The sequence below is a fragment of the Tamandua tetradactyla genome, chromosome 1, assembly GCF_023851605.1.
Source record: "Tamandua tetradactyla isolate mTamTet1 chromosome 1, mTamTet1.pri, whole genome shotgun sequence".
In the NCBI taxonomy this organism is placed as follows: Eukaryota; Metazoa; Chordata; class Mammalia; order Pilosa; family Myrmecophagidae; genus Tamandua; species Tamandua tetradactyla.
Window position 1 is genome coordinate 177,920,490 of NC_135327.1, and position 22,031 is coordinate 177,942,520.

Sequence of the window (22,031 nt, forward strand, 5' to 3'; positions counted from 1 at the left end):
TGTTACTGGGAGTGGTTCTTGAGAAACAGAATCTTAAAAATAGTTTTTTACAATTGGTTTTCTACGTAGACTAGACTCCGGAGGCTCTAATAACTCTGTTTCCAAAAATCAAGATGACACTGACATTCCATGGGGTGAGTTGACAAGAGAGTCACTCAAAATATCAATATTAGATTCTGCTAATTGTACACTTATATGAGGCAAGGCTCTGGGTGAGAATGTTTTGAAAACCTTTATGGAATTTTGTGGAATTAAGAGGTATAATGATGTTGGCTCATTGTTGTTAGTTACACTGGGTACAATGATGAGGGAAAGGGATGAAGTGGAGGCTTCAAATTTGTACCTTTTAAGCACTGTATGAACGATGTAAGAGTTTCCATGTGTGCCCTGTAAGAAAATCTTATTTCCTGTGATCGCAGACTTGAGATCTCTGAAAGCCAGACACAAAGCCTCACTGTGCAAATAGCAGATTTAAAACATAAACTAAAATCTCAACCTTGTAGTTTATCTTCTGTTAAAGTAAGGGCTTTGACTGGAAAACAATAGGATCCTGAAATGTGGGATGGTAATAATATATGGCTTTATAATGATGCAATGGGGAGACAAGATCCCTGGAGTCTGCTGAGCCTTTCCTAGATAGACCTGTAATGGACTGCCCTGAGCAAAGAGCTTCCAGACCTCCAGCCTGCCTTGGGGAAACAACTTTCTGGTCTCCATTCTCCCCAAAGGAGTCTGCCATCCAACCTTTACCTAATGAAATCAGACTTTCAGTGCCTGCTAACCCTGTAACCACCTCCCCTGGGGAACCAGCCCTCATTCCTCCCTGGAATGACTAATCCTGTTTCACCAGCTGAAACTGCAATGGAATGCCCTGAGGTAATTGGCTTGAAAGACACATTTCTTTTCATGACCCACTCCCATGAGCCCTCTTTTCTTCAAGATTTATAACTAAACTACAGACCAACAGGCCCTGAAAGGTGAGGTACAAAGTGTGCTCCATGAGGAAGTATACTATACTCCAAAAGAACTGCATGAGTTTTCCAATCTATAAAGGCAGAAATCAGGGGAATATGTGTGGGAATGAATACTAATGGTGTGGGATAATGGTGGAAGGAATATAAAGTTGAATCAAGCTGAATTTATTAATATGAGCCCACTAAGCAGAGATTCTGCATTCTGTATTGTAGCTTGAGGTGTTACACAGGGCATGAACAGTTTGTTTGGATGGCTGGATGAAACCTGGGTCAAAAGGTATCTGACATAACCTGAGGTTGAAATGCCAGAACTGCCCTGGTAAAATGTGGATGAGGGGATCTATAGGCTTAGAAAGATGGGAATGTTAGAGTGGATTTATCATGGAAGACCTGCTCTCACACACCAGGAATGTCCAGAAGACACATCTTTCACCAGAACCTTGAGAAATAAATTCATGAGTCGAGGTCCATCATCCCTGAAGAGCTCTGTTTTCTCATTTCTCTGTAGGTCAGATATTACTGTGGAAACTCCTGTCACTGAGCTGGAATCCTTAAACATAGTGGGGATGATCAGATCCCTAGTTGGCAGAAGTCATGTGGTGACAGTTAATCACCATAGACAAGATGGGTATGGCCACCATAATGATAGCAGTCTCAAAGCAGCGGTCAAATAATCTGACTCACAGAGACTTGTGACATTGGCTAGTAGATCATGGGGTACCTAGAAGTAAAATAAGTGGGCAGTCTACTAAATTCTTATAAGTATTAAAGAGCTGTATAAGCAGAAGAGTTCCAGTCAAATGAACAGAAGTCTACAAAAACAAGGCATCATAACCCCTTAATTCCCAGACCTGAGACAGTTTACAGACCCAGAGTTCCTTGAATGAGGGGAGGGCTGGGTATGTTTAGGGAAGGGCCTTTTTACACTACCCCAAATTTACACCGTTAACCTACATTCCAGCATTCCCCAAGGAGACCTATGGCCTTTTATCAGGTGACTGTGCACTGGGGAAAAAAAGGAAATAATCAGATATTTGGGGGATTATTGAACACTGGCTCAGAAGTGACACTAATTCCAGGAGACCCAAAATGTCACTCTGGTCCACCAGTCAGAGCAGGGGCTTATGGAGGTCAGGTGATCGATGGAGTTTTAGCTCATGTCCATCTCACAGTGGGTCCAGTGAGTCCCTGGACCCATTCTGTGGTCATTTCCCCAGTTCCAGAATGCATACTTGTAATAGACATTCTCAGCAACAGGCAGAATTCCCACATTGGTTCTCTGACTCATGGAATGAGGGTTATTAAGGCAAGAGAGGCCAAGTGGAAGCCACTAGAACTGCCCCTACCTAGAAAAATAGTGAATCAAAAGCAATACTGTATTCCTGGAGGGACTGCAGAAATTAGTGCCACTCTTGAGGACTTGAAGGATATAGAGGTGGTGATTTCTACCACATCTCCATTCAACTCTCCTATCTGACTTCTACAGAAAACAGATGGGATTTGGAAGATGACAGTCAATTATCATAAACTTAACCAGGTGATGACTCAAATTGCAGCTGCTATCCCAGTTGTGATATCATCCTTGAACAAATCAACACATCACCTGGTACCTGGTATGCAGTTATTGATCTGACAATGTTTTTATCTCCATAGCTGTCAATAAGGACTACCAGAAACAGTTTGCATTCAGCTGGCAAGGCCAGCAGTATACCTGCACTGTCCTGCCTCAGGGGTATATCAACTCTCCAGCCCTATGTCACAATCTTGTTTGCAGGGACCTTAATCATTTCTCCCTCCCATAAGACATCACACTGGTCCATTATATTGATGATATCATGTTGAATGGGCCTGCTGAGCAAGAAGTAGCAACTACCCTAGATGTATTGTTAAGGCATTTGCATGTCAGGGGATGGGAGATAAATCCAACAAAAATGCAAGGTCCTTCCACCTCAGTGAAATTTCTAGGTGTCCAGTAGTGTGAGGCATGTTGAGATATCCCTTCTAAGATGAAGGATAAGCTGTTACATCTGGATTCTCCTATGACCAAAAAAGGAGATTCAACACCTGGTTGGTCTCTTTGGATTTTGGAGACAACATATTCCTCATTTGGGGGTGCTACTCCAGCCCATTTGCCAAGTGACTAGAAAAGCTGCTAGTTTTGAGTGGGACTGGAACAAGAGGAGGCTCTGCAACAAGCCCAGGCTGCTGTGCAATCTGCTCTGCCACTTGGGTCATATGATCCAGCATATCTAACGGTGCTGGCATTGTCAGTGGCAAATAGGGATGCTGTCTGGAGTCTTTGACAGGCCCCTATAGGAGAATCACAATGCAGATCCTTAGGATTTTGGAGCAAGACCTTACCATCCACTGCAGATAACTCTCCTTTATTTATTTATTTATTTGTATGTTGTGTGGTAGGGGTCACATTTCATTCTTTTTCCATGTGAGTATCCTGTGATTGCAGCACCATATACTGAATTTTTGTTTGTTTGTTTTTTCCTTTCTTTTATTTGCTTGTTTGTTTTGGGGAAGTGCATGGGCCTGGAATCAAACCTGGGTCTCCCGCATGACAGGAGAGAATTCTACCACTGAACTACCCTTGTGCCCCCCACTATTCTCCTTTTGAGAAACAGCTTTTAGCTTGCTACTTGTACTCGGCCTTAGGAGACACTGAATGCTTAACCATGGCCTACCAAGTTACATGAGACCTGAGTTGCCTATCATGAGGTGGGTGTTGTCTAACCCATCAAGGCATAAAGTTGGGCGTGCACAGCAGCACTCCATCATAAAATGGAAATGGTATATATGACACAGGGTTCAATCAGGTCCTGAAGGCACAAGTAAGTTACATGAGGAAGTGGTCCAAATGCCCATGGCCCCCACATTACCTTCTCTTTCCCAGAACAGAGCTATGGCCTCTTGAGGAGTTCCTTACAGTCAATGAACTGAGGAAGAGAAAATGCAGGCCTGGTTTACAGACAGTTCTGCACAATATGCAGGGGCCACCTAGAAATGGACAGCTTCAGCACTACAACTCCATTCTAGGATGTCCTTAAAGGACAGTGGTGAGGATTTCTCCTACTCTTTGAACAGTGCACTTGGTTGTTCATTTTGCTCGGAATGAGAACTGGTCTAGAAGTGTGTTTGCATACTGATCCGTGGGCTGTTGCTAACAGTTTGGCTGGATGGCCAGGGGCTTGGAAGGAGCATGATTGGAAAAATGGTGACAAAGAAGCCTGAAGAATAGGTATATGAATTGACCTTTTTGAGTGGGCAAAAAACATGAAGATATTTGTGTCCCATGTGAATGCTCACTAGAGGATGACTTCAGCAGAGGAAGGCTTTAAATAATCAAGTGGATAAGAAGACCTGTCCTGTGGATGCAAGTCATCTTCTTTTCTCAGCCACTCCTGCCTTTGCCCATGGGCTCATGAACAAAGTGGGCATGGTGGTAGGAATGGAGGTTATGCACGGACTCAGAAACATGGACTTCCATTTACCAAGGTTGACCTGGCTATGGCCTCCTGAGTGTCCAGTCTGCCAGCAGCAGAGACACACACTCAGTCCCCAATATGGCACCATTCCCTGAGATGATCAGCCAGCTACATGGTGACAGGTTGGTTACATTGGATCACTTCTATCATGGAAGGGGCAGCGATTTGTTCTAACTGGAATAGACACATACTCTAAATATGCATTTTCATTCCCTGCACATAATGCTTCCACAAAAACTACCATCTATGGACTTATCTTTATCCATCATCATGGTATTCCACACAGCATTGCATCTGATCAAGGGATCCACTTCAGAGCAAATGAAGTGCAGGAATGGGCACACGCTCATGGAATTCTCTGGCATTACCTTACAGGGCTGGGGCAATGTTCTCCAGGAGCTCTGTATTCTCTGTATCAGCATTCACTGTATAATGCTGTTTCTCCCATAGCCAGGATTCACAGGTCCATAAATCAAAGCGTGGAAATGGGCGTGGCATCATTCACTATCACTCTAGGAAAATTTTTGCTTCCTGTCCCTGAAATCTTAAGCTCTGCTTAAGGTCTACAGGTCTTGGTTCCAAAAGGAGGAGCACTCCTTCCAGGAAACACAACAATGATTCCATTGAATTGGAAGTTAAGACTACCACTTGGCCACTTTGGCTTCTCATGCCATTGAATCAACAGGTATGAAAGGGCATTATTGTTCTGTCTAGGTGATTGGTCCTGATTATCAAGGGGGAAATACAACTGCAACTACACAATGGAGGTAGAGAAGAGTTTTCCTGGGATACAGGAGATTCCCTAGGGATTATCTCTTAGTCCTACTATGCCCTGTGATTAAAGTCTATGGAAAACTGCAACAACCCAATCCAGGCAGGACTACCAATGGGCCAAAAACTTCAGGAATGAAGGTCTGGGTCACTCTACTTGGCAAAGAACCATGGCCAGCTCAATTGCTTGCTGAGGGTAAAGGGAACACGGTAGTAGAAGCAGGCAGTGATAAATATGAACTATAACCAAATGATCAGTTACAGAAACGAGAACTGTGATGGTATGAATATTTCCTCCCTGTTTTGTTATGAGTGTGTTTACATTTATACATAAGCAAATATCTTGTTTTCTTCTTATCATATGACATAAGTTGTACTGTTCATGTTATAGTATTTAAGTAATAGGATATGAAGTTTAAGAGTGAATATTACCTAAAGACTTACATCCTTTTCTTGACAGATAGTTCTGCACAATATGCAGGGACCACCTAATATGCTAGTATGGATAGACGTACTATGCTTCTGGTTGTATGCAGGAAAATTAAGTCAAGGTGATGTGTACAGCTGCCATAATTGAGAAGGGGTGGATTGTGATGGTTAGGTTCTGGTGTCATCTTGGCCAAGTGATTATGCCGAGTTGTCTGGTCAAGCAAGCACTGGCCTGACCATTGCTGCAAGGATATTTCATGGCTGGTTGATAAACCAGAAGGCTGGTATATTAAATCATCAGTCAATTGATAACATCTGCGATCAACTAAGGCGTGCCTCCCACAACAAGATAATTCAAACAGTTGAAGGCTTTTAAGGAAGAAGAGACACTTTCATTGCTTCTTCAGCTAGCAAGCCTCTCCTGAGGAGTTCATCCAGACCTTTCATTGGAGCCACCAGCTTCACATCCTGCCCTTCAGATTTTGGACTCTTCCATTCCCACAATAGCGTGAGACACCTTTATAAATCTCATATTTACAGATCTCTCTTGTTGGTTCTGTTTCTCCAGAGAACCCTAACACAGGCACCATTTCACCTGACTGAGTTACACAGATACTGACAGCTACCTCCGAGTTCACCAAAACCTTGAACTCAAACACATCAAACATTTATTGAGCACAATTTGAGTGGGTAGAGTGGTGGTGGTTCTGTGAGTCAGACTGAGCTCAACACACCTGCTCTCTGAACACAAACAAGTCTTTGAGCTTTGATGGAAATGTCAGAAAATTGTCCCCACTGCACCTGCTTCTCAGACAATTAACTGCCTCATCCCTGAAGCTCTGAAACCATATATTTGGATGGAAAAAAGGACAACTGAGGGAAGCATTTTTCCAGGAGAGGGATCCGGCCTTCACAGAATCCGCCCGTGGGACCTAACCCAGGGCAGCCCCTGCCTACCCCTCCTTGTCACTGCTGTGAGCTTAACAACCTTGTCTTCTCCAGCTGTTTTCCTGGCTCTCTAATGACTGCATGTTAGGATAGAATACAGGAAAACAGACTTGGAAAAGGGAGCTTGTCTGGCTAGCATCCACGTCAGTGAAGGCCTGCTGGAAGGGGTTCCAGAAGAGAGGAGAAAGAGAGAGCGAAAGGACTTGGGAAATGTGCATGACTGCCAGGCAGCAATGAGAGCCTGAAGTCCTAGAGGTTTCAGCCAAAGGAAAAGAAGTAAACAGCGGTACTGGACAGGATTTAAAGACCTGTAGGAGCTGAGAGGGAGGGGGCAAGAGGGAGGCCGTGTCTGCTCTTCATGGTTTGAGAGACACCTCCTCTGCTCCCCTGGAGAAGCTAAGTCCTAAGTGCTGGATTTAGCAACACTTTTATTGCAAATGAGGGGATCTCAGTACCATTCTTTCTCTTTACTCCGACGAGGTAACACACTCATGAATACTAGCCTTTTTTTTTCTTTTTTAAGATGGTAGAAATAACATCAGGTTTATATGTCGACATACATGATTAGAATAGAGAGAAAAATTGACGGTGCAGGAGAAAGAGGGGAGAATTGCTGGAATGAAATCCTTGAGTAGGAACAAGGGGAGAAGGTCTGGAGCACAGGGGGAGGTCCTAGCTTTTGAGGGATGCAGATAGTCCATTTACAGTAACAAGAGGGAAAGCTGAGGACAAGAGTGCAGAATTGGTGGGTGCAGAGATGTGATGGGTGCTTCTCTACAGGTGTCACAGTAAAATAGGAAGCTGAGGAGCGGGATGGGGTGGAGGTGGAAGAGGTTCCAGAAGAGAGGAGAAAGAGAGAGTGAGAGGGCTTGGGAAATGCGGCATGACTTTCAGACAGCAATGAGAGCCCATATGAAGTGATGGGCATGAATTCAAACTATGACTGGTCAGGAGTTTTGTGTGGTTTTCTCCAGGGACGTTCCGCTGCACAGCTATAGGCAGAGTTAGGTGAAGAGCTGTTTCTTTTCAGTGTTAAAGTTTTACCATGTGAGTCTGATGAAGGGAGAACAGTCCAAAGACATCAGGAAGGCACAAAGGTGGTCAGTGTGATGGGCCAGGGAATCGAAGCTGAGTAAGGAGGGAAGTGAGGACAAAATGAGGTGAAAGGATTGGTAGATTTGGATCCTGGCAGGGTGAAAAATTTACTGGGCTTGGGAGACTAGAGATAGTGAGCTGAAGAAACAGAGGGTGCGGATCAGAAAACTCTTGACAATGAGACTGTGGAGGAGGCCCAGCAGTTGGTTTGGAATATGGCCCTGGGAACCAGCGGTGAGATGGCACAGAGGACAAGATCATTGCAGGAGCGGAGTTGAAGGAACAGAGAGGCCAGGTTGTGGGAAGGATGTGCAAAGTGGATATGAAGTCACCAATCGTTAAGAGAAGAGGATCGTCAGAGAGAGACAGTGACCCATGAGGACCATTAACCCAGGATCTATAGATGGCAACAACAAAAGGGATACAGGTATAAGATCTGATGATGTGAGGTTCAAAGCAGAAGTACAGTGGAGATGTCCGACAGGAAATGGAATTAAAATTCTTCCCTATTCTTCATTATCCTGAAACCAAGTATTAATTTCTGTTTGTTAATCAGCTTCCAAGTAGAGTTTCACAAAGTTTCCATTTCATACGGGTATTTTCTAACTATATAGCAAAATGGAAAATGTTTAGGGAAATGTCTTATATTTCACAGATAATATAAATAAACATGTGTCAGTTTTTCCCAGGCTAAGATCGCAAAATGTGCTTTAAGAACAAAACAGGCTGGATACATTTTAAAATCAACATTGAATACTTGCGGTAGGAATGAAAAACTTTTTCAAAAGAACAAGATTGGCTCAGAAATCTCACTGGCAAATGGCGGGAAAAAACACCGATGATTTTCACCCATTAACGGTACATGCAAGAACATCTATAAAAGTGGGAATACTGCAAACTCTTGTCAGGGTTTCTAGATATGTGGAAATGACAGTAAAATCAAGAAACCCTATTGCCAGTGGGAGCTAACTCAGCTTCGCAGAGAGAAAATTTAGAATCAATAAAGTGGAATTTTAAAGGCTTCAGTCTCTGTGCCCATCAATTCCCCACACAGTGGCAAGATCTTCAGGCTCAATTTCTTAATGAACAGCTCCCATACTATAAAGCAACTGTCATGGTTAGGGACAGGTGTCAACTTGGCCAAGTTGTGGTACCTGTTCATCTGATTGGGCAAGCGCTGGCCTGTCTGTTGCAATGAGGACATTTCATAGGATTAGGTCATGATCACGTCAGCTACATCCACAGCTGATTCCATTTGTAATCAGCCAAAGGGGAGTTAGTGATGCTAAATGCAATCATGGGAAGCCTTTTAAGGAGGACTCAGAGGAGACAGGTTGCATTCCTGCTTTGGCTGGTGAGCCTCTCCTGTGGAGTTCATCCAGGCCATCCATTGGAGTCATCAGCTTCGCAGCCTGCCCTGTGGATTTTGGACTCTGCGTTCTTACGGTCACGTGAGACACTTTCATAAATTTTATATTTGCAAGTGTTCCCTGTTGATTCTGTTTTCTCTAGAGAACCTAACTAATACAGCAACCATTACAAGATGTTTAATTAGGGACAATAAAGATAAAAGTCTCCCAAATCAGCACTTACAACGTTTATTAGCATAGGATGCCCTGTGATACCATAATCCTCCCGGATCTCTCTGGCAGAGCCTGTGGGAAGGCTGTCTTTTCCTTTGGATTTTGCAGTCTCAGTGCTGGGAGACCAAAAGCTGGGGGTTGCTGTGGCCATTGTCCTCAGTTGCAGTGGGAGAGAACGAGGCCAAAAGGCAAAGTGGCAGTGGGAGATGGACAGAGTGAGAAAGAGAGGGAGAGGGAGAGCAAGAAAGAGCTATGGGGGGGGGGGGGGTGGAGGTGAAAGAGGAGAAAGGGAGGGAGAGGGAGTACGGAGCCCCAGCTCGCATCCTCAAAGCCTAGATTCTTCCTAGGATTCTGTCATCTCCCCCACTGTGCTTCCCAGACACAAGAACCAATAAACCCCATTCTCCCATTTTTAATATAGTTAAGCCCTTTCCATATGAGGCCCAAAAGAGCTGACTAATTGCATGAGGATGTTACACGTGGCTGTGGCAGGGAATTCAGAGGCTTGGACTACCTCTCAGTGGCTGCACTCTACAAGAGCCTGTGGGCTGCCCCTGAGTCGGGGCTGTGTTGTATACACTTAACCCCTGGGTGCAAGCCCTCTAAGGCTGGGGAGCTGGGTGCCTCCAGGCCACCACAAGGCATCCAGGTCCATCCCGGCTCTTCGTGGGGCACGGTGGAGTGCTGGAGAAGACCCCTAACCTCTGTATGCCCCCAGGATGGGTCAGGGGGCAGGGAAGGGCCCATCAAGTTTGTCTGCTCTGTGCGGAGTTCTCCTGTCTTTGGGGGAACACTGCCAGAGGTCTCTGCCTCAGTCTCCCTCTTGTTTTGGCTTCTGGTGCTCCCTGACGCACCTGCACAGCCCCCCATCCCAAAGGCCTGTGGAGCCTAGGATTGATTTATACATCTACTTAACTTATATATGTGATGGGACCGACCCAGCATGGGGGCCGGGGAGTGGGTGGGGGGCACAGTTTTGGGGGAATGTGCTCTGAGTGTCTCAAAATTTCCAAAAAAATTTTGTCTAAGAAAAATAATTATACACAAGTGTCAAAACAGCTCGCTGCATTACTTTGGATTTTTAAATGGCCCTCTTCAAGGTAGATTGGAGACTTGTACATTATAGCACTGAAGCAATAAATGTGGCATTTTAAAATCAAAAAGAGAGAGAGAGAGAGCCTGTCATCTACAATGATCCCAGGCTTTAAGGTAGGGGGCGTCCTTCAGGATCTCCCCTTCTTTTAAGGGTTCTTCTAGGAATCTGAAGGTTTTTAAGGTGTTTTCAGCCTGGATCATCTTTTGGGTTATTATATGTTATGTTTTCTCTTTCCTTAAAACTCAGCCTTTAAGCATCGCAGGACACCACTACTATAGTATTCCAGGAGTAGCTGAGCAAATTCAGAGTTGTTGGGCCTCATTCAGGATTACTCTTAGGAATATATCATTGCTATTGCCCATTCTATTATAGCCGGAAATTGAACCTGGGTGTCCTGCATGGCAGGCGTGAATTCTACCACTGAACTACTCTTGCACCCCCCTCCACCCCCCCCACCCCCCATTGCATTTTAAGGGATTGTAATCGGGATTGTAATCTGAATTGTCCCAGGCAGGGAGGAGTCTGATATTCTCCCTGGGGGAGCCCTCACTGGCAGTTAGGGTGGCAGCAGGACATTGACTCAATATATTTAGGGCAGAGTCTTCCAGACTGACCACTGCATACCCTTCACTCAATAAAGATAACCTTATTAAGTAATAAAGATAACAGTTTGTAATTGCACACAATGAAGTTCACCATCACTTTTTCCCCATTGGCTTGAATTATCACCAAGCAAAAGAACTGAAAGATATCTGAGGTCCTGGGGGGTTCACTGTGAATTACCTCTTTTGTTCACAGCCTCAGGACTCATCCCTTAAGAAATCCCAGTTTTTGTTTTACCACCTGTGTCTTCAATTTCGTACCCCAAAGTCAGGTCTTGGGCCCTTCTCCCCACCCTAAAATCCCATCCGTTCCCAAGATCACTCAGTTATTAAAATTAGCTTAGCATGGAAGGTGTTTGGAAGGTTTTATTAGGAATTCTGGGAGGGAAGGAAACAAGCCTGAGGTTATGGCCAGAGCATCTACTCACACCCCTCCCAGCCTCACCTCTCCAGATACACACCTCCATCTCTAAGGCATGTGCATTCAAAACTTGTTCTCCCGTTTCATGCAGACATGGGTTATAGGTCCGTATGTGGTGGGCCCACCCTGCACCATCCCCATTTCTAACATGCATGCGCAGACAGTCATGTTACACACACATGCTCCCCCTTCTCTATCACATACACCCATCACGTCTACTTAGATGAGAGACTGGGAATAGTCAAAGCTTGGAAAGTTCATTAGAGGTGCAAATGCCTCACAATGCCAAACACGGTGGGGTGGAGGGCAGTGGAATTCTTACTAAAAATGGCCTCTAGATGTTTCCCTTCCCTGACCCCCAAAGCAAAATGCCTCCCCTTATTTCTCTTGGGAGCAAAGGAATGGGTTTGGCCAAGCAAGGGTGGAATTCTTGGTGGGGGGAAGAGGTATTGAGAGAGAGTGAATTTTTTTCTTGTTAGGTGACTCATTGCCCATGAAAAATGGAAGGCATAAGTCTAGGAGAGATAAGGCCATGGGGAGCTTGTGGGCAGAAGAGGAGACGGCAGTGCGTGATGAAACTACACGTGGCTGCTGGCCATGGTGTCCAGCCTTGGTATGGAGATGAACCAGCTCACAGCTCCCTGAGCTGGACCAGGGCTGGAGCACCAGAACCTCAGAGGAGGAGCAGGAGAACCAAGGAGAGGTCTTCACCACTCCTGAACAGCAGGCCTTGAGGGTCAGGGGCACAGAGGTGAAGGGCATGGAGAGGCCAGCAGAGCCTCTTGCCTCTTTGGAGAAGGGAGAACTGTTCCTGGTCACCTTGCAGCAAACAGCCCATCTCTGTCCCTTGCCCCACTCCAGGTCTCTTCTTCCTAAGAGCACATACATGGACTCAGCAAAGTTTCAGTGTGGATTCACTGTGTTTACAGTGAGTATGGCAGAGCTGGAGAACAGCAGAAGAAAGCAGAGCTGGAGAATAGACTGCAGTGACTAAGTGATTGACAGGAAGCATGCTGGGCATAATCATAATCTAACACTTTGGCTGCCACAGTGTCCAGTGCTGGGAGGTGCTCAGAAAGGCAGGGACCTCACCAATCTGCGGACAGGGAGATCAGCACACACTTGCAGGTAGAGGCTTTCGGAAGCATCTAAGTATCCTCACATCCTGGTTTCCATGTCATCCTTCCGAAGCTCTCCTGTGGCATCCCAGGAGCACAGGGTGAGCTGGCTCACACCCCCTCACCTGGGAGCAGAGGGTGAGCTGGCTCACACCCCCTCACCTGGGAGCAGAGGGTGAGCTGGCTCACACCCCCTCACCTGGGAGCAGAGGGTGAGCTGGCTCACACCACCTCACCTTGCCCATAACGCTCCAGCCTGGGCCAGAAAGGAAGGTACTGGAGGCAGGAGGAAGTGCAGAACTTGGTGCCGATCCCAAACGGGAGGCGGTAGATCTCCGAGGCCTTCACAGTCTCCTCAGACTCTTCCTGGATTTGATTCCAGGCCAGGAGGCCTCTCTCCTCCTTACTTCCTAGTAGGGGACAGCGAGAAGTCAAGGCCAGCCGGGTGGAGTGGGATGGGGTGGGGTGAGGGGGGTGGACGGACCTCTGGCGCCTCCTGCCGGCACTCTCGGGAGCTCCTCTCAGAGCTTCTGCGCGCTCCGCCGTCACCTGCCCGAAGCGCCTGCTCCTCAGCGCGAGCTCAACTCAGTTCATCAGGCATTCCCTGAATACCTACGGGGTGGCTGGGCCCGTGCATCGCACCCGGGTACAACCATGTTTGAACCACAGTCCTTTCCTCAACTCCAGGAGGCAGGTCTTGCCGCATTTTAAAGGTTTTACTAATGGCAATGCATGTTACATTTGGTGGAGAGAAGAAAGGTGGAAGATGGATTACAGTGAAACAGGTGTTCTCATGGAGATCCTTACAAGGGGCTGTGGGAGGATCAAAAAGCAGCATTTACGTCTCCCTGCAGAGGAGAGGAGAAAGGGCTTGGGCCGCCTCTTCCAGGAAGCCATCCATGATTGAACCCTCTTGACACTTTAGCTTTCAACTTTCTCAGGCACTTGTATCAGTTTATTCATCACAGTACTTATTACACTAGATTATAATTGTGTTTTTCCTTTTCTCCCTATTTGCCTGTGGACTTTTGGTAACAGGATATGTTTTACTTCTGGTGCTCAATGGATTTTTCTTGAAAATATGAATGCATAAATAAATACGTGTGTGGTCTCCTTTGCCAGCTAGGTTGCAGGATCTAATAGAGCAGGTGCTACATCTTTTTCTTTTTCTTTTCATGCATTTCCCACCATAGGGCACTTACACTTCTCACAGACCCAGGGCCCACTGAGGTGCCCACCAGTCTGACATGGTCATGAGGTCCAGGTGATGCTCTCTGGGTGACCCAAAAGTTGACCACCTGCCCAAACCACTAGTTCCCAGAGCAAAGCTGAGCCTTACCAGGAATGGTGTTGTCCAGTAGAAAGCCCAGAAATCCACCAACAAACATGCCTGTGGTCAGCAGCACCTGGATGACCTGGTCCAGTTGGAGAATCCCTAGAACGGAGACAAAAATAACAGATTCGCAGGGACCGTGGACTCTCTTCCCTCAGAAGACAGAGCCCCAGCCCCACTGGTTCAGACCCTGAAGCGGCAGCAATGGGGGACACAGTGAATCACCTGTGTGGAGCGTCTCCAGATTCTTGTTCACCCAGTTGGGAATGGCAAGTCCACAGTAGATGGAGAAGCCAAAGATAAAGAGGTTCCTGGATGAATTCATGTCCACGTACTGCAGGAGAAAGGCCCCCAGAGGTAGACCCAATGCCATCAACACCAACACCCCTCCAGATGCCCCTTTCCTGACTGCCACTACCTGCGGCCCCTCCAAAGGGGAAGGCTGGACTTGGATTGGCCCCAATGTCTCAGGGGCAAGCTGAGCCCCAATGTCCTCCTGACTCAGAGAGCAGAGCAGTTAGGATAATTCACTCTGGGCTGATATAATTTCTATTTTCCAGAGAATTGGATGCTTCTGGTTGTTCTTTCATTTGAAGGACCAAGGATTTCCTTCTCCTCCCCCACCCTAGCCCAGTTCTATTCATTTCACTCTGCATGGATTTCTTTTAAAGGAGGCAACACTGCTACTTTTCTTGGCAGGGCGCCTTACCTGCAGATTGGAAATGCCCACAGCAGTGATGACCCCAAACATCACCAGGAACATGCCTCCAATCACAGGGCTCGGGATGGTGGCAAATGCAGCCCCGATCTTCCCAAATACACCCATCAGGAGCAGCACACAGCCCGCGGCGACAATCACCACCCTACTCCCCACCTGCGGGATCCAGGGAGACAGGAAAGAGGAGCTCAGCACTAAGCAGGCCAGATCAAACTCCAGAGACTGTGGGTGGGGGAGCTGGACATGCCCTGCCTCTACCCTGTCCCTGGGTGCCACTTACTACATTCCAGGGGGACCCACAGGAGCAGCACCTCCTATCCCCAAATGGCCCTCTCTGCTCCCAAATGGGAGGATGCAGAGGTCCATGGCCTCTGTACTGATCTTTCCATTCTGCTGCCCCTATAACTGTCTTAAAGTCCTGACTCAAATGCTCCTCCTTTAAAAAGCCTGGACAGGGAGGTGAGAAGGTTCTCTTGAGAGGCAGTATGGTCCAATGCTCAAAAATGGAATTTATGAGTCAAATTCCAGCCCTGCCCCTAAATAGCTCTGTGACTTTAGGCACATTGCTTGACATCTCTGGGAGTTCACCTCCAGAATTTACCAAGTGGGATTAATATACTGCCTACGTCACAAAATTAAATTAGATAATGTATATGAAGTGCTGAAAACAATAGTAAGCATTAAACATAGTAAGCACTCAATAAACAGTGTTGATTCTTTGGTGGCCTGTCTCACTCTTGTCACTCCAGGTCCTTCAGTCTACAATTATGTGTAAAGTTCTACTCCATGAGGTTGCAGCTCAGCAAATGGCTTGTGGTGTTAATCCATCTGCATCATATGTTTAGATTTTCCTATCAGATCATAGGCTCTCCAAAGGCAGGAATCTTATTCACTTTCCCTTCTTCAGCCACCCCTTTCCCACAGTAAGTGGAATAGGGCAAGAAGGAAACCTAGAGGATCTCTTATTCAAACCTCTCATTTTACAGAAGAGAAAACCAAAGCCCAAGGAGGGGGAATGAGGAGCCCAAAGCCTCACGGTGGCCATGCCCAAATAGAACGCTGCTATCCTGCCTCCAGCCTGGCATTCGGTCTCCTGGGGGTTTTATATGTTTTTTTCTCTCTCTTTTTTTTTTATTATTTCTTTTTTTCTTTTTTTTTTTTTACAGGGGAGAGCGCGAACGCAGTCCCCCACTACCACAAATTATGCAGTCGAGTTTCCCACATTTGGGGAAATCGCAGGGGTCAGCACATCCGGAGTGCAATGGATAAGCCTTGCCCTGGGAAAACCATGGTATCTCCCCTGCCAGGTAAGTATCCTGGGGGTTTTAGACTGCACTGGGGGTTCACAAACATGTGCATGTTTGAGTCACACCCCATCCATTTAAATTTCAAAAATTTTGTTTTATGTTGCTTTGTAAATGAAGCCTGCAACCTTTGTAGGTTGAGACAAATACCAAAGAATTAAGTGAACAAAGAAAGAAGAGAATTTCCTGTAGCAATTTGTGCTATGAAGAAAAAACAATGGGAGGCTTTAGTAGGGGTGGGCAAGGATGGCCGGCCTAGGGATGAGATGGAGACGCTTCACACGCAAAGATGTGGCGGGAGAGCATTCCAGAAAGGAAAGAGCAAATCCAGATTCTGTGGTGGGTGGAGCCTAGGTGTTTGGGGAACAGAAGGAAAATCACGTGCCTGGAGCTCAGTGAAGTAGGGAGTGAGGTAAGAGATGAGAATGAAGAGGAAAGTGAAGGCTTGATAATGTAAGGCCTTGGAAACTATGGAAAAAGTTAGAATTGAATCCAAAGACAAGGGAAACCTTCAGTATAGGGGTTTTAAGCAGAGTAGTATCAGGGTTATTTGGATTTCAAATAGCTTCCTATATGAAAATTATTTCATTATTATTAGTTAGTCTATCTCAATTCGGATAGTGATGGATTTTCTCAACAAGGAATCATTATGGAATATAATATAAATGATGATTTCTCCTTCCTATATAGGGAGATTCATTTAGGACACAAAAGTGAGATGAGGGGCGGGCCGCGGTGGCTCAGCGGGCAAAGTGCTTGCCTGCTATGCCGGAGGACCTCGGTTCGATTCCCGGCCCCAGCCCATGTAACGAAAAACGGAGAAACAAAATACAATAAAAACAAGAAAATGTTTAAAAGATGTTTCCCTTTCTTCCTCTCTTCCTTCCTTCTATCCTTCCTTCCTTCTCTCTGTCTTTAAAAAAAAAAAAAAAAAAAAAAGTGAGATGAGGCCTATTCTTGTGGAAGTATGCAGCATCCAGACTCTTAAAAGTGAGTTTTTCTCTAGTTGTTGTCAATGGAGAGGGGATTAATTCTTGACATGGGTTCTGAAGTTTCTGAATTGACTAAAACATGTGATCTGGTTGGAGTTGCTATCAACTGCTTTTACTGGGTTTGAATGGGGTTTTACAAACAGAAGTACTGGTATGCTAAGGATATGCTAAGGATCTAAGTTTTGCCTCCTTCCAGCGGCTATTAGATCTTTTAAAAATAAAATTAAGTTTCTACAAAGGTTTAAAAACAAACAAACAAAGAAAACCACTCTTCTGTGAGGAGGGTGGACTGTGGACAGTAGCCGTACGGTCACGGAGTCCCCCAGAGCCCCAGGTGCATATCTCTGGGCATTACTGATTATTTCAGTCAAGGGTACAAGAGTATAATACCTACTTCACAAAATTAAATTAGATAATGTATATAGACAATAGTAAGCATTAAACCAGGATATAGTCCTGGGATTTGGGTGACAACCACTTCCAGTGAAACAAAAATGATCTCTGCCCTTGAGACATTCTGTATCATTCTCAAAAGTTAGGGCTGTATGGGAAATGTTCTTGTCTTAATATCATCATGGGTCTACTGAAAATGAATAGATTTGGATAGTTCTTGATTGAACCTGTTTCTCACTCATTTGTGTCTACTCCCAGCCCTGAAAAGATTCTCTAATCTCAATAAAGTCTATTAATGCACTTTTAAAGCAGCAAATTCTGCCTTTGCTTATTCTTCTCTTCCCACTCTAAGAGCTTTTGTATTTAACAGTCTTCATTAGAAATTCTGACCCCATCAAAAGGGCATTTGTTTTGCTTACTACCCTAACAATTAAGGATGGGAACAAAGCATGATTACGAGCACAATAGATCAATTTGTCAGACTCACAACTGCCCTCTGGATATGCTGATGTTCTCAGAAAAAGATGGCAGTCATCCCCCAATCCTATCACACGTACTTATCACGCAGCCCTCCTCTTTTGGCTTCAGGACTGACATCTGAGCAAGGAGCCAAGACATACTAGAGAAATGCTGAGAGACCTTGGGCTGTCAACCAGATTTCCCCTGATGGAGGAAGAACCAAAAAGTGGTCTGAGTCCATCATTGTAAAAAAGCATTTAAATTATTAGGTGCAATACCATAAAAGACCACAAAGGGAGCTGTGAGTCCACAAAAGCAAGTGGCCTTTGGCTCATGTGGCCTTTGGCTCATGTGGCCTTTTCAGAATTAAACTCTTTTGTACTCAATTTGTAGCCTAGACTGTGTCTAGATATCTTTCTTTCTTATTCCTTCCCTCTTTTTATTTTTTATTTTTGTATGCTGTATGGTGGGGATCACATATCATTCTTTTTCCATTTGTGTACCCCCTTATTGCAGCATCATTTTGCTGAATTTTTGTTTGCTTCTTTGTTTGGAAAGTCTTGGGCTGGGAATCAAACCAGGGTCTCCCACATGGCAGGCGAGAATTCTACCACCCAACTACCCTTTCACCCCCTTCCCTCTCCTTTTAAGGGCCTTAGTCTAGAAATGACACATCAAGGAATGCTCATTCTGTTTATTGAAAATGATTTTCTATTTTGTATGAGACCTTTCCCTCTAGTGGGAAAAATATTTGCTGCTTTAAAGTTTAGCCCTCTTCTGCTTTATTTCTGTGTGGGTCAGGGCCCTCATGTAGAAAATGTCCCCCTCCCTTGCACTAAAGATTCCTAAACCTTGAGCAAATATTGGAGTCCGTGGTGTCAGAGAACACAGAACTTGCCATAAGGGTGGATGCCAGCTCAGCTCATTTGCTCACAGATTTAAGCTCCCACTGTGTGCCGGAGGCTATGCAGAGTACAGAGGTGGCCAGATCTGCTCCTAGAAAAATGCGATCCCAACCAGGCTGCAGATCACAATCACCAAGGGAGCAATAACAAAATGTGGGCTTATTGCAGCTCTTTTTACTTTTAGAGATGATGAAGACCTTATAAATTTGAAAAATATCTAGGTACAGACATTGTACTATATTTGCCATTACAGATTACGCATTTTTTTTTCTAAGCAGGACACAACCATAGCATTCTGGCTTAGGTTCTAATTTTTTGGTTGCTGTTAGGTTTCTTCTTTTTGAATGGCAAGGTAAAGACTATTTGTTAACCTTGTTTGTGTTGAGGAAGAATACTCAGTTTTATAGACAATAACTATTACTTCAAATAATGCTTTGAAGGAATCATAAAGAAAGAAAATGTGGAGGGCTGGGGAGCAGGAAAAATCAGTGTTTTTCCCAAGGTGGGAGGACTTGTGTGGGAATTAGTACAAAGATACACTTGAGCATGTGAGAAGCAACACAATGACAAATATTTATTCAAAGTCACTTTAAAGAGCACCATTCTGGAGAAATCGTGTGAACTTTATGGGGCTTTACTGAGAGAAATGGGGAGCCACAAATGGTTTTAAGCAGGGGTTAATCTAAGCAGAATTGGGATCCAGAAAGGTTCTTGGGCAGCTCTTAGCAGGTGAATTAGAGAGGGGAGAGAACATTAGGGGCTACTGCAGTGTCCAGGCAAAAGGTGATGAGAGGGCAGGAAGAATGCCAGGGATGTGAGAAAACAGAAACCTCGGGTGGCTAAGGATGATTAAGGCTGGTCAGGTGGTTATGGATGGCCTGGGTGACTGGACTTAAAGGAGAAGCAGGGATAGGGGGTTCATGCTGAGGAGGCTAGAGGCCATACTGGGTGCCAGGTGGTCCAGCAGCATTCACGTGGAAAGATGTTGACTACAAAGATTTGGAGCTCGCATACAGAGCTGGACTGGTTAACTTCACAAAGTAAGGAATGTCTTGAGTGCCCACAAAGCCACTGCCCTACAAGGATAGACTTTCTGCCCATGGAATCGCCACTGCCACAAGTCAACTGTGGTAGGTGGAATGGTGGTCCTCAAAGATGTGATTAAGTTAAGGACCTTGAGCTGGGGAGAATATTCTGGATTACCCAGGTGGGCCCAATGTAATCAAATTCCTTAAAAGCAGAGAACCCTTCCTGGCTGCGGTCCCAGGGAGATGCTTCGGTAGAAGGATGATCAGCGAGTTGCAATGTTGGTGGTTTTGAAGATGGAAGGAGGAGGCCACAAGCCAAGGAATGCCAACAGCTTCTAGAAGCTGGAAAAGGCAAGGAAACAGAGTCTTCTGTAGCCTTGCCAAAACCTTGATTTTAGCCCAGTGAGACCAGGTCAGGCTCTGACCTCCAGAACCATAAGATAATAAATTCGAGTTGTTTCAAGCCACCAAGTTTGCAATAATCTGTTAATGGCAGTAATAGAAAACTAACAAATCAGGCAACAGATTTAGGTGACCAGCCTGGCCCCGGGGAACATGGTCAGCAGCCTTACCCGAGTGATGCCTAATGCCCCGACATTCTCACTGTAGGAGGTGGTGCCGTTCCCTGTCCCCCAGGCTCCCGCCAGCAGGCAGCCGATACCCTCGATGCCGATGCCACGGTTGATGGCTTGCTTCGGGGGGGGTGGGGCACCCACAAGCCGGGCACAGGCATAATAATCGCCCACTGATTCCACCATAGAAGAGATCACCCCGGCAATGATCCCAAAGACCCCAGCCAGGCTGATGGTAGGGAGCCCCCACTGTCCTGAAAATGCAAAGCAGAAGGAATATTAATACAAAAGATAAGAGGCCCCTGAATCCCAAGTAATTTCATTGCCAGAGAGGTCTCTGGAAAGCTTTGAAGGTCGGGCCAGCATGTTTTCCAGTCCTCACAACTGACCAGGGGCTTTAACACTGAACTATTTCCCGACTGCTCCTCCCTGAGGGCGGGGAAGGATGGCCGGACCTTGAGGTCACTGTTCACAAAAAGAGCCAACAATGGGCCCTCTTCCTAGGAAGGCCTTGAAGCATTTGGAAGCTGAGATTCCCACTCAGGGAGCCCCAAGCTGCAGTCCATAAAGTCCTCCCTGGAACCTGGAGCCATTGGTTATACATCCTAAACCAAGAACTGTGGGGAAAGGAGAGACAGAGGTGGCTCAAGTGATATACTTGAACTTGTCTCTCCAGAAATGTTCTAATTCAGTCCCCAGCTTCCTTGAATGGGATCCACCTAATCCACAAGGAGATCCAAAGGCCTGGCTAAGAGGTCGGGGCCTCTCTTCCTCCCTCTCTCCCCAAAGCTTATGTGTCCTGAGAGGTGTGTAGGTGGGGAAAGAGGGGTGCAGCCAGCTCTGAGGTTGGTCTGGGAATAAGAGAGAGTCTTTGGTCTACCACCCTCAGAGGACTCTTAGGACAGTCCAGGGGTACCCTTCTTCTCTTGGGGGTCATATATGAACACACTTGGGCCTGTCCCTCGGTGTCAGATTCTTTGGAGGAGATTCCTCCCTCCCTAATGCATTCTCCACACAGTGCCTTGGGCCACTGCCCCATGCACAGCTCCAAGGAAGGATGTGTCCCAGGCATGGAGAAGCACTCATCTTACTTACCTGGATAAGGGAAGCGAAACCAAGGGGCTTGGCTCAGGACACTGCCTTTGATGTCGGTACGGGCCAGGTACCCATAGGCCTCAGGGGCCAAGGGGAGGGTGTTGGTGACCGTGAGCACAAAGCAGAGGAGCCAGGATATGCAGAGCGCCAGCAGCACCTGCCCAAAGGAGCCATCGTTCACCATTTCCAGCCTCACCCTCCCTGCACCTGCTCCTGCAAGGTTTCCTCCCAGAGCTGTTAGGCAAAGGCTGAAGGTCAGGAGAGCTTTTCCGAATGAGGAACTGTTGAGTAACTGATGCTTTCAGTGACAACAGAAATCTGGTGTGTCAATGAATAAACTAGCTCACTAAAGGGAGAGGGTAGAAAGAGAAATAGAAAATAAACTAGGGGCAGAAATGTACAGTAGAATGGGCACAGGCTGGGGCAGAAGAACTAAGCTCTTACTCCTTTTCCATTGTTTGCTGGCCATGTGGCCTTGGACCAAACTCGCAGCCTCAGTTTCCTCATCTGTGCAGTGGAATCACAGTCCCTGTTCTGCAGAACCTAAGGTAGTGTTTCAGAAAGTGCAATCCTCAGATCTATTGGTTTTTAATCTCTGGTGGTGGAATCCCAGAAAAATCTATATTTTTGGCAAATTCTCCAAGTGATTCTTCCGTACACTACACTAAGTTGTAGAACCATTGTAAAACCCCTACTGCGTT

At 46.0% G+C, this 22,031-nt stretch overlaps 1 protein-coding gene and 1 pseudogene across 4 annotated transcripts in view; both read right to left on the bottom strand.

Moving 5' to 3' along the window:
- Positions 1 to 8,982: 8,982 nt before the first annotated feature.
- Positions 8,983 to 22,031, bottom strand: part of LOC143667097 (solute carrier family 23 member 2-like) — a 52,826-nt gene continuing 39,777 nt past the window's right edge. For 2 of the 4 annotated variants that reach the window (XM_077141010.1, XM_077140939.1), the window contains exons 7-13: positions 21,331 to 21,487; positions 20,236 to 20,489; positions 14,574 to 14,738; positions 14,090 to 14,198; positions 13,871 to 13,966; positions 12,768 to 12,941; positions 8,983 to 12,609 (exon numbers count right to left, since the gene is read on the bottom strand). In XM_077141010.1, the coding sequence (XP_076997125.1) occupies positions 12,572 to 12,609; positions 12,768 to 12,941; positions 13,871 to 13,966; positions 14,090 to 14,198; positions 14,574 to 14,738; positions 20,236 to 20,489; positions 21,331 to 21,487 (993 nt within the window). In that variant the 3' untranslated portion in view covers positions 8,983 to 12,571. Of the gene's footprint in view, positions 12,652 to 12,730; positions 12,942 to 13,870; positions 13,967 to 14,089; positions 14,199 to 14,573; positions 14,739 to 20,235; positions 20,490 to 21,330; positions 21,488 to 22,031 lie in introns of all 4 variants that reach the window. The other 2 variants (XM_077141098.1, XM_077141163.1) reach the window with 2 other exon arrangements.
- On the bottom strand, positions 15,746 to 15,897 carry LOC143652647 (U1 spliceosomal RNA; annotated as a pseudogene).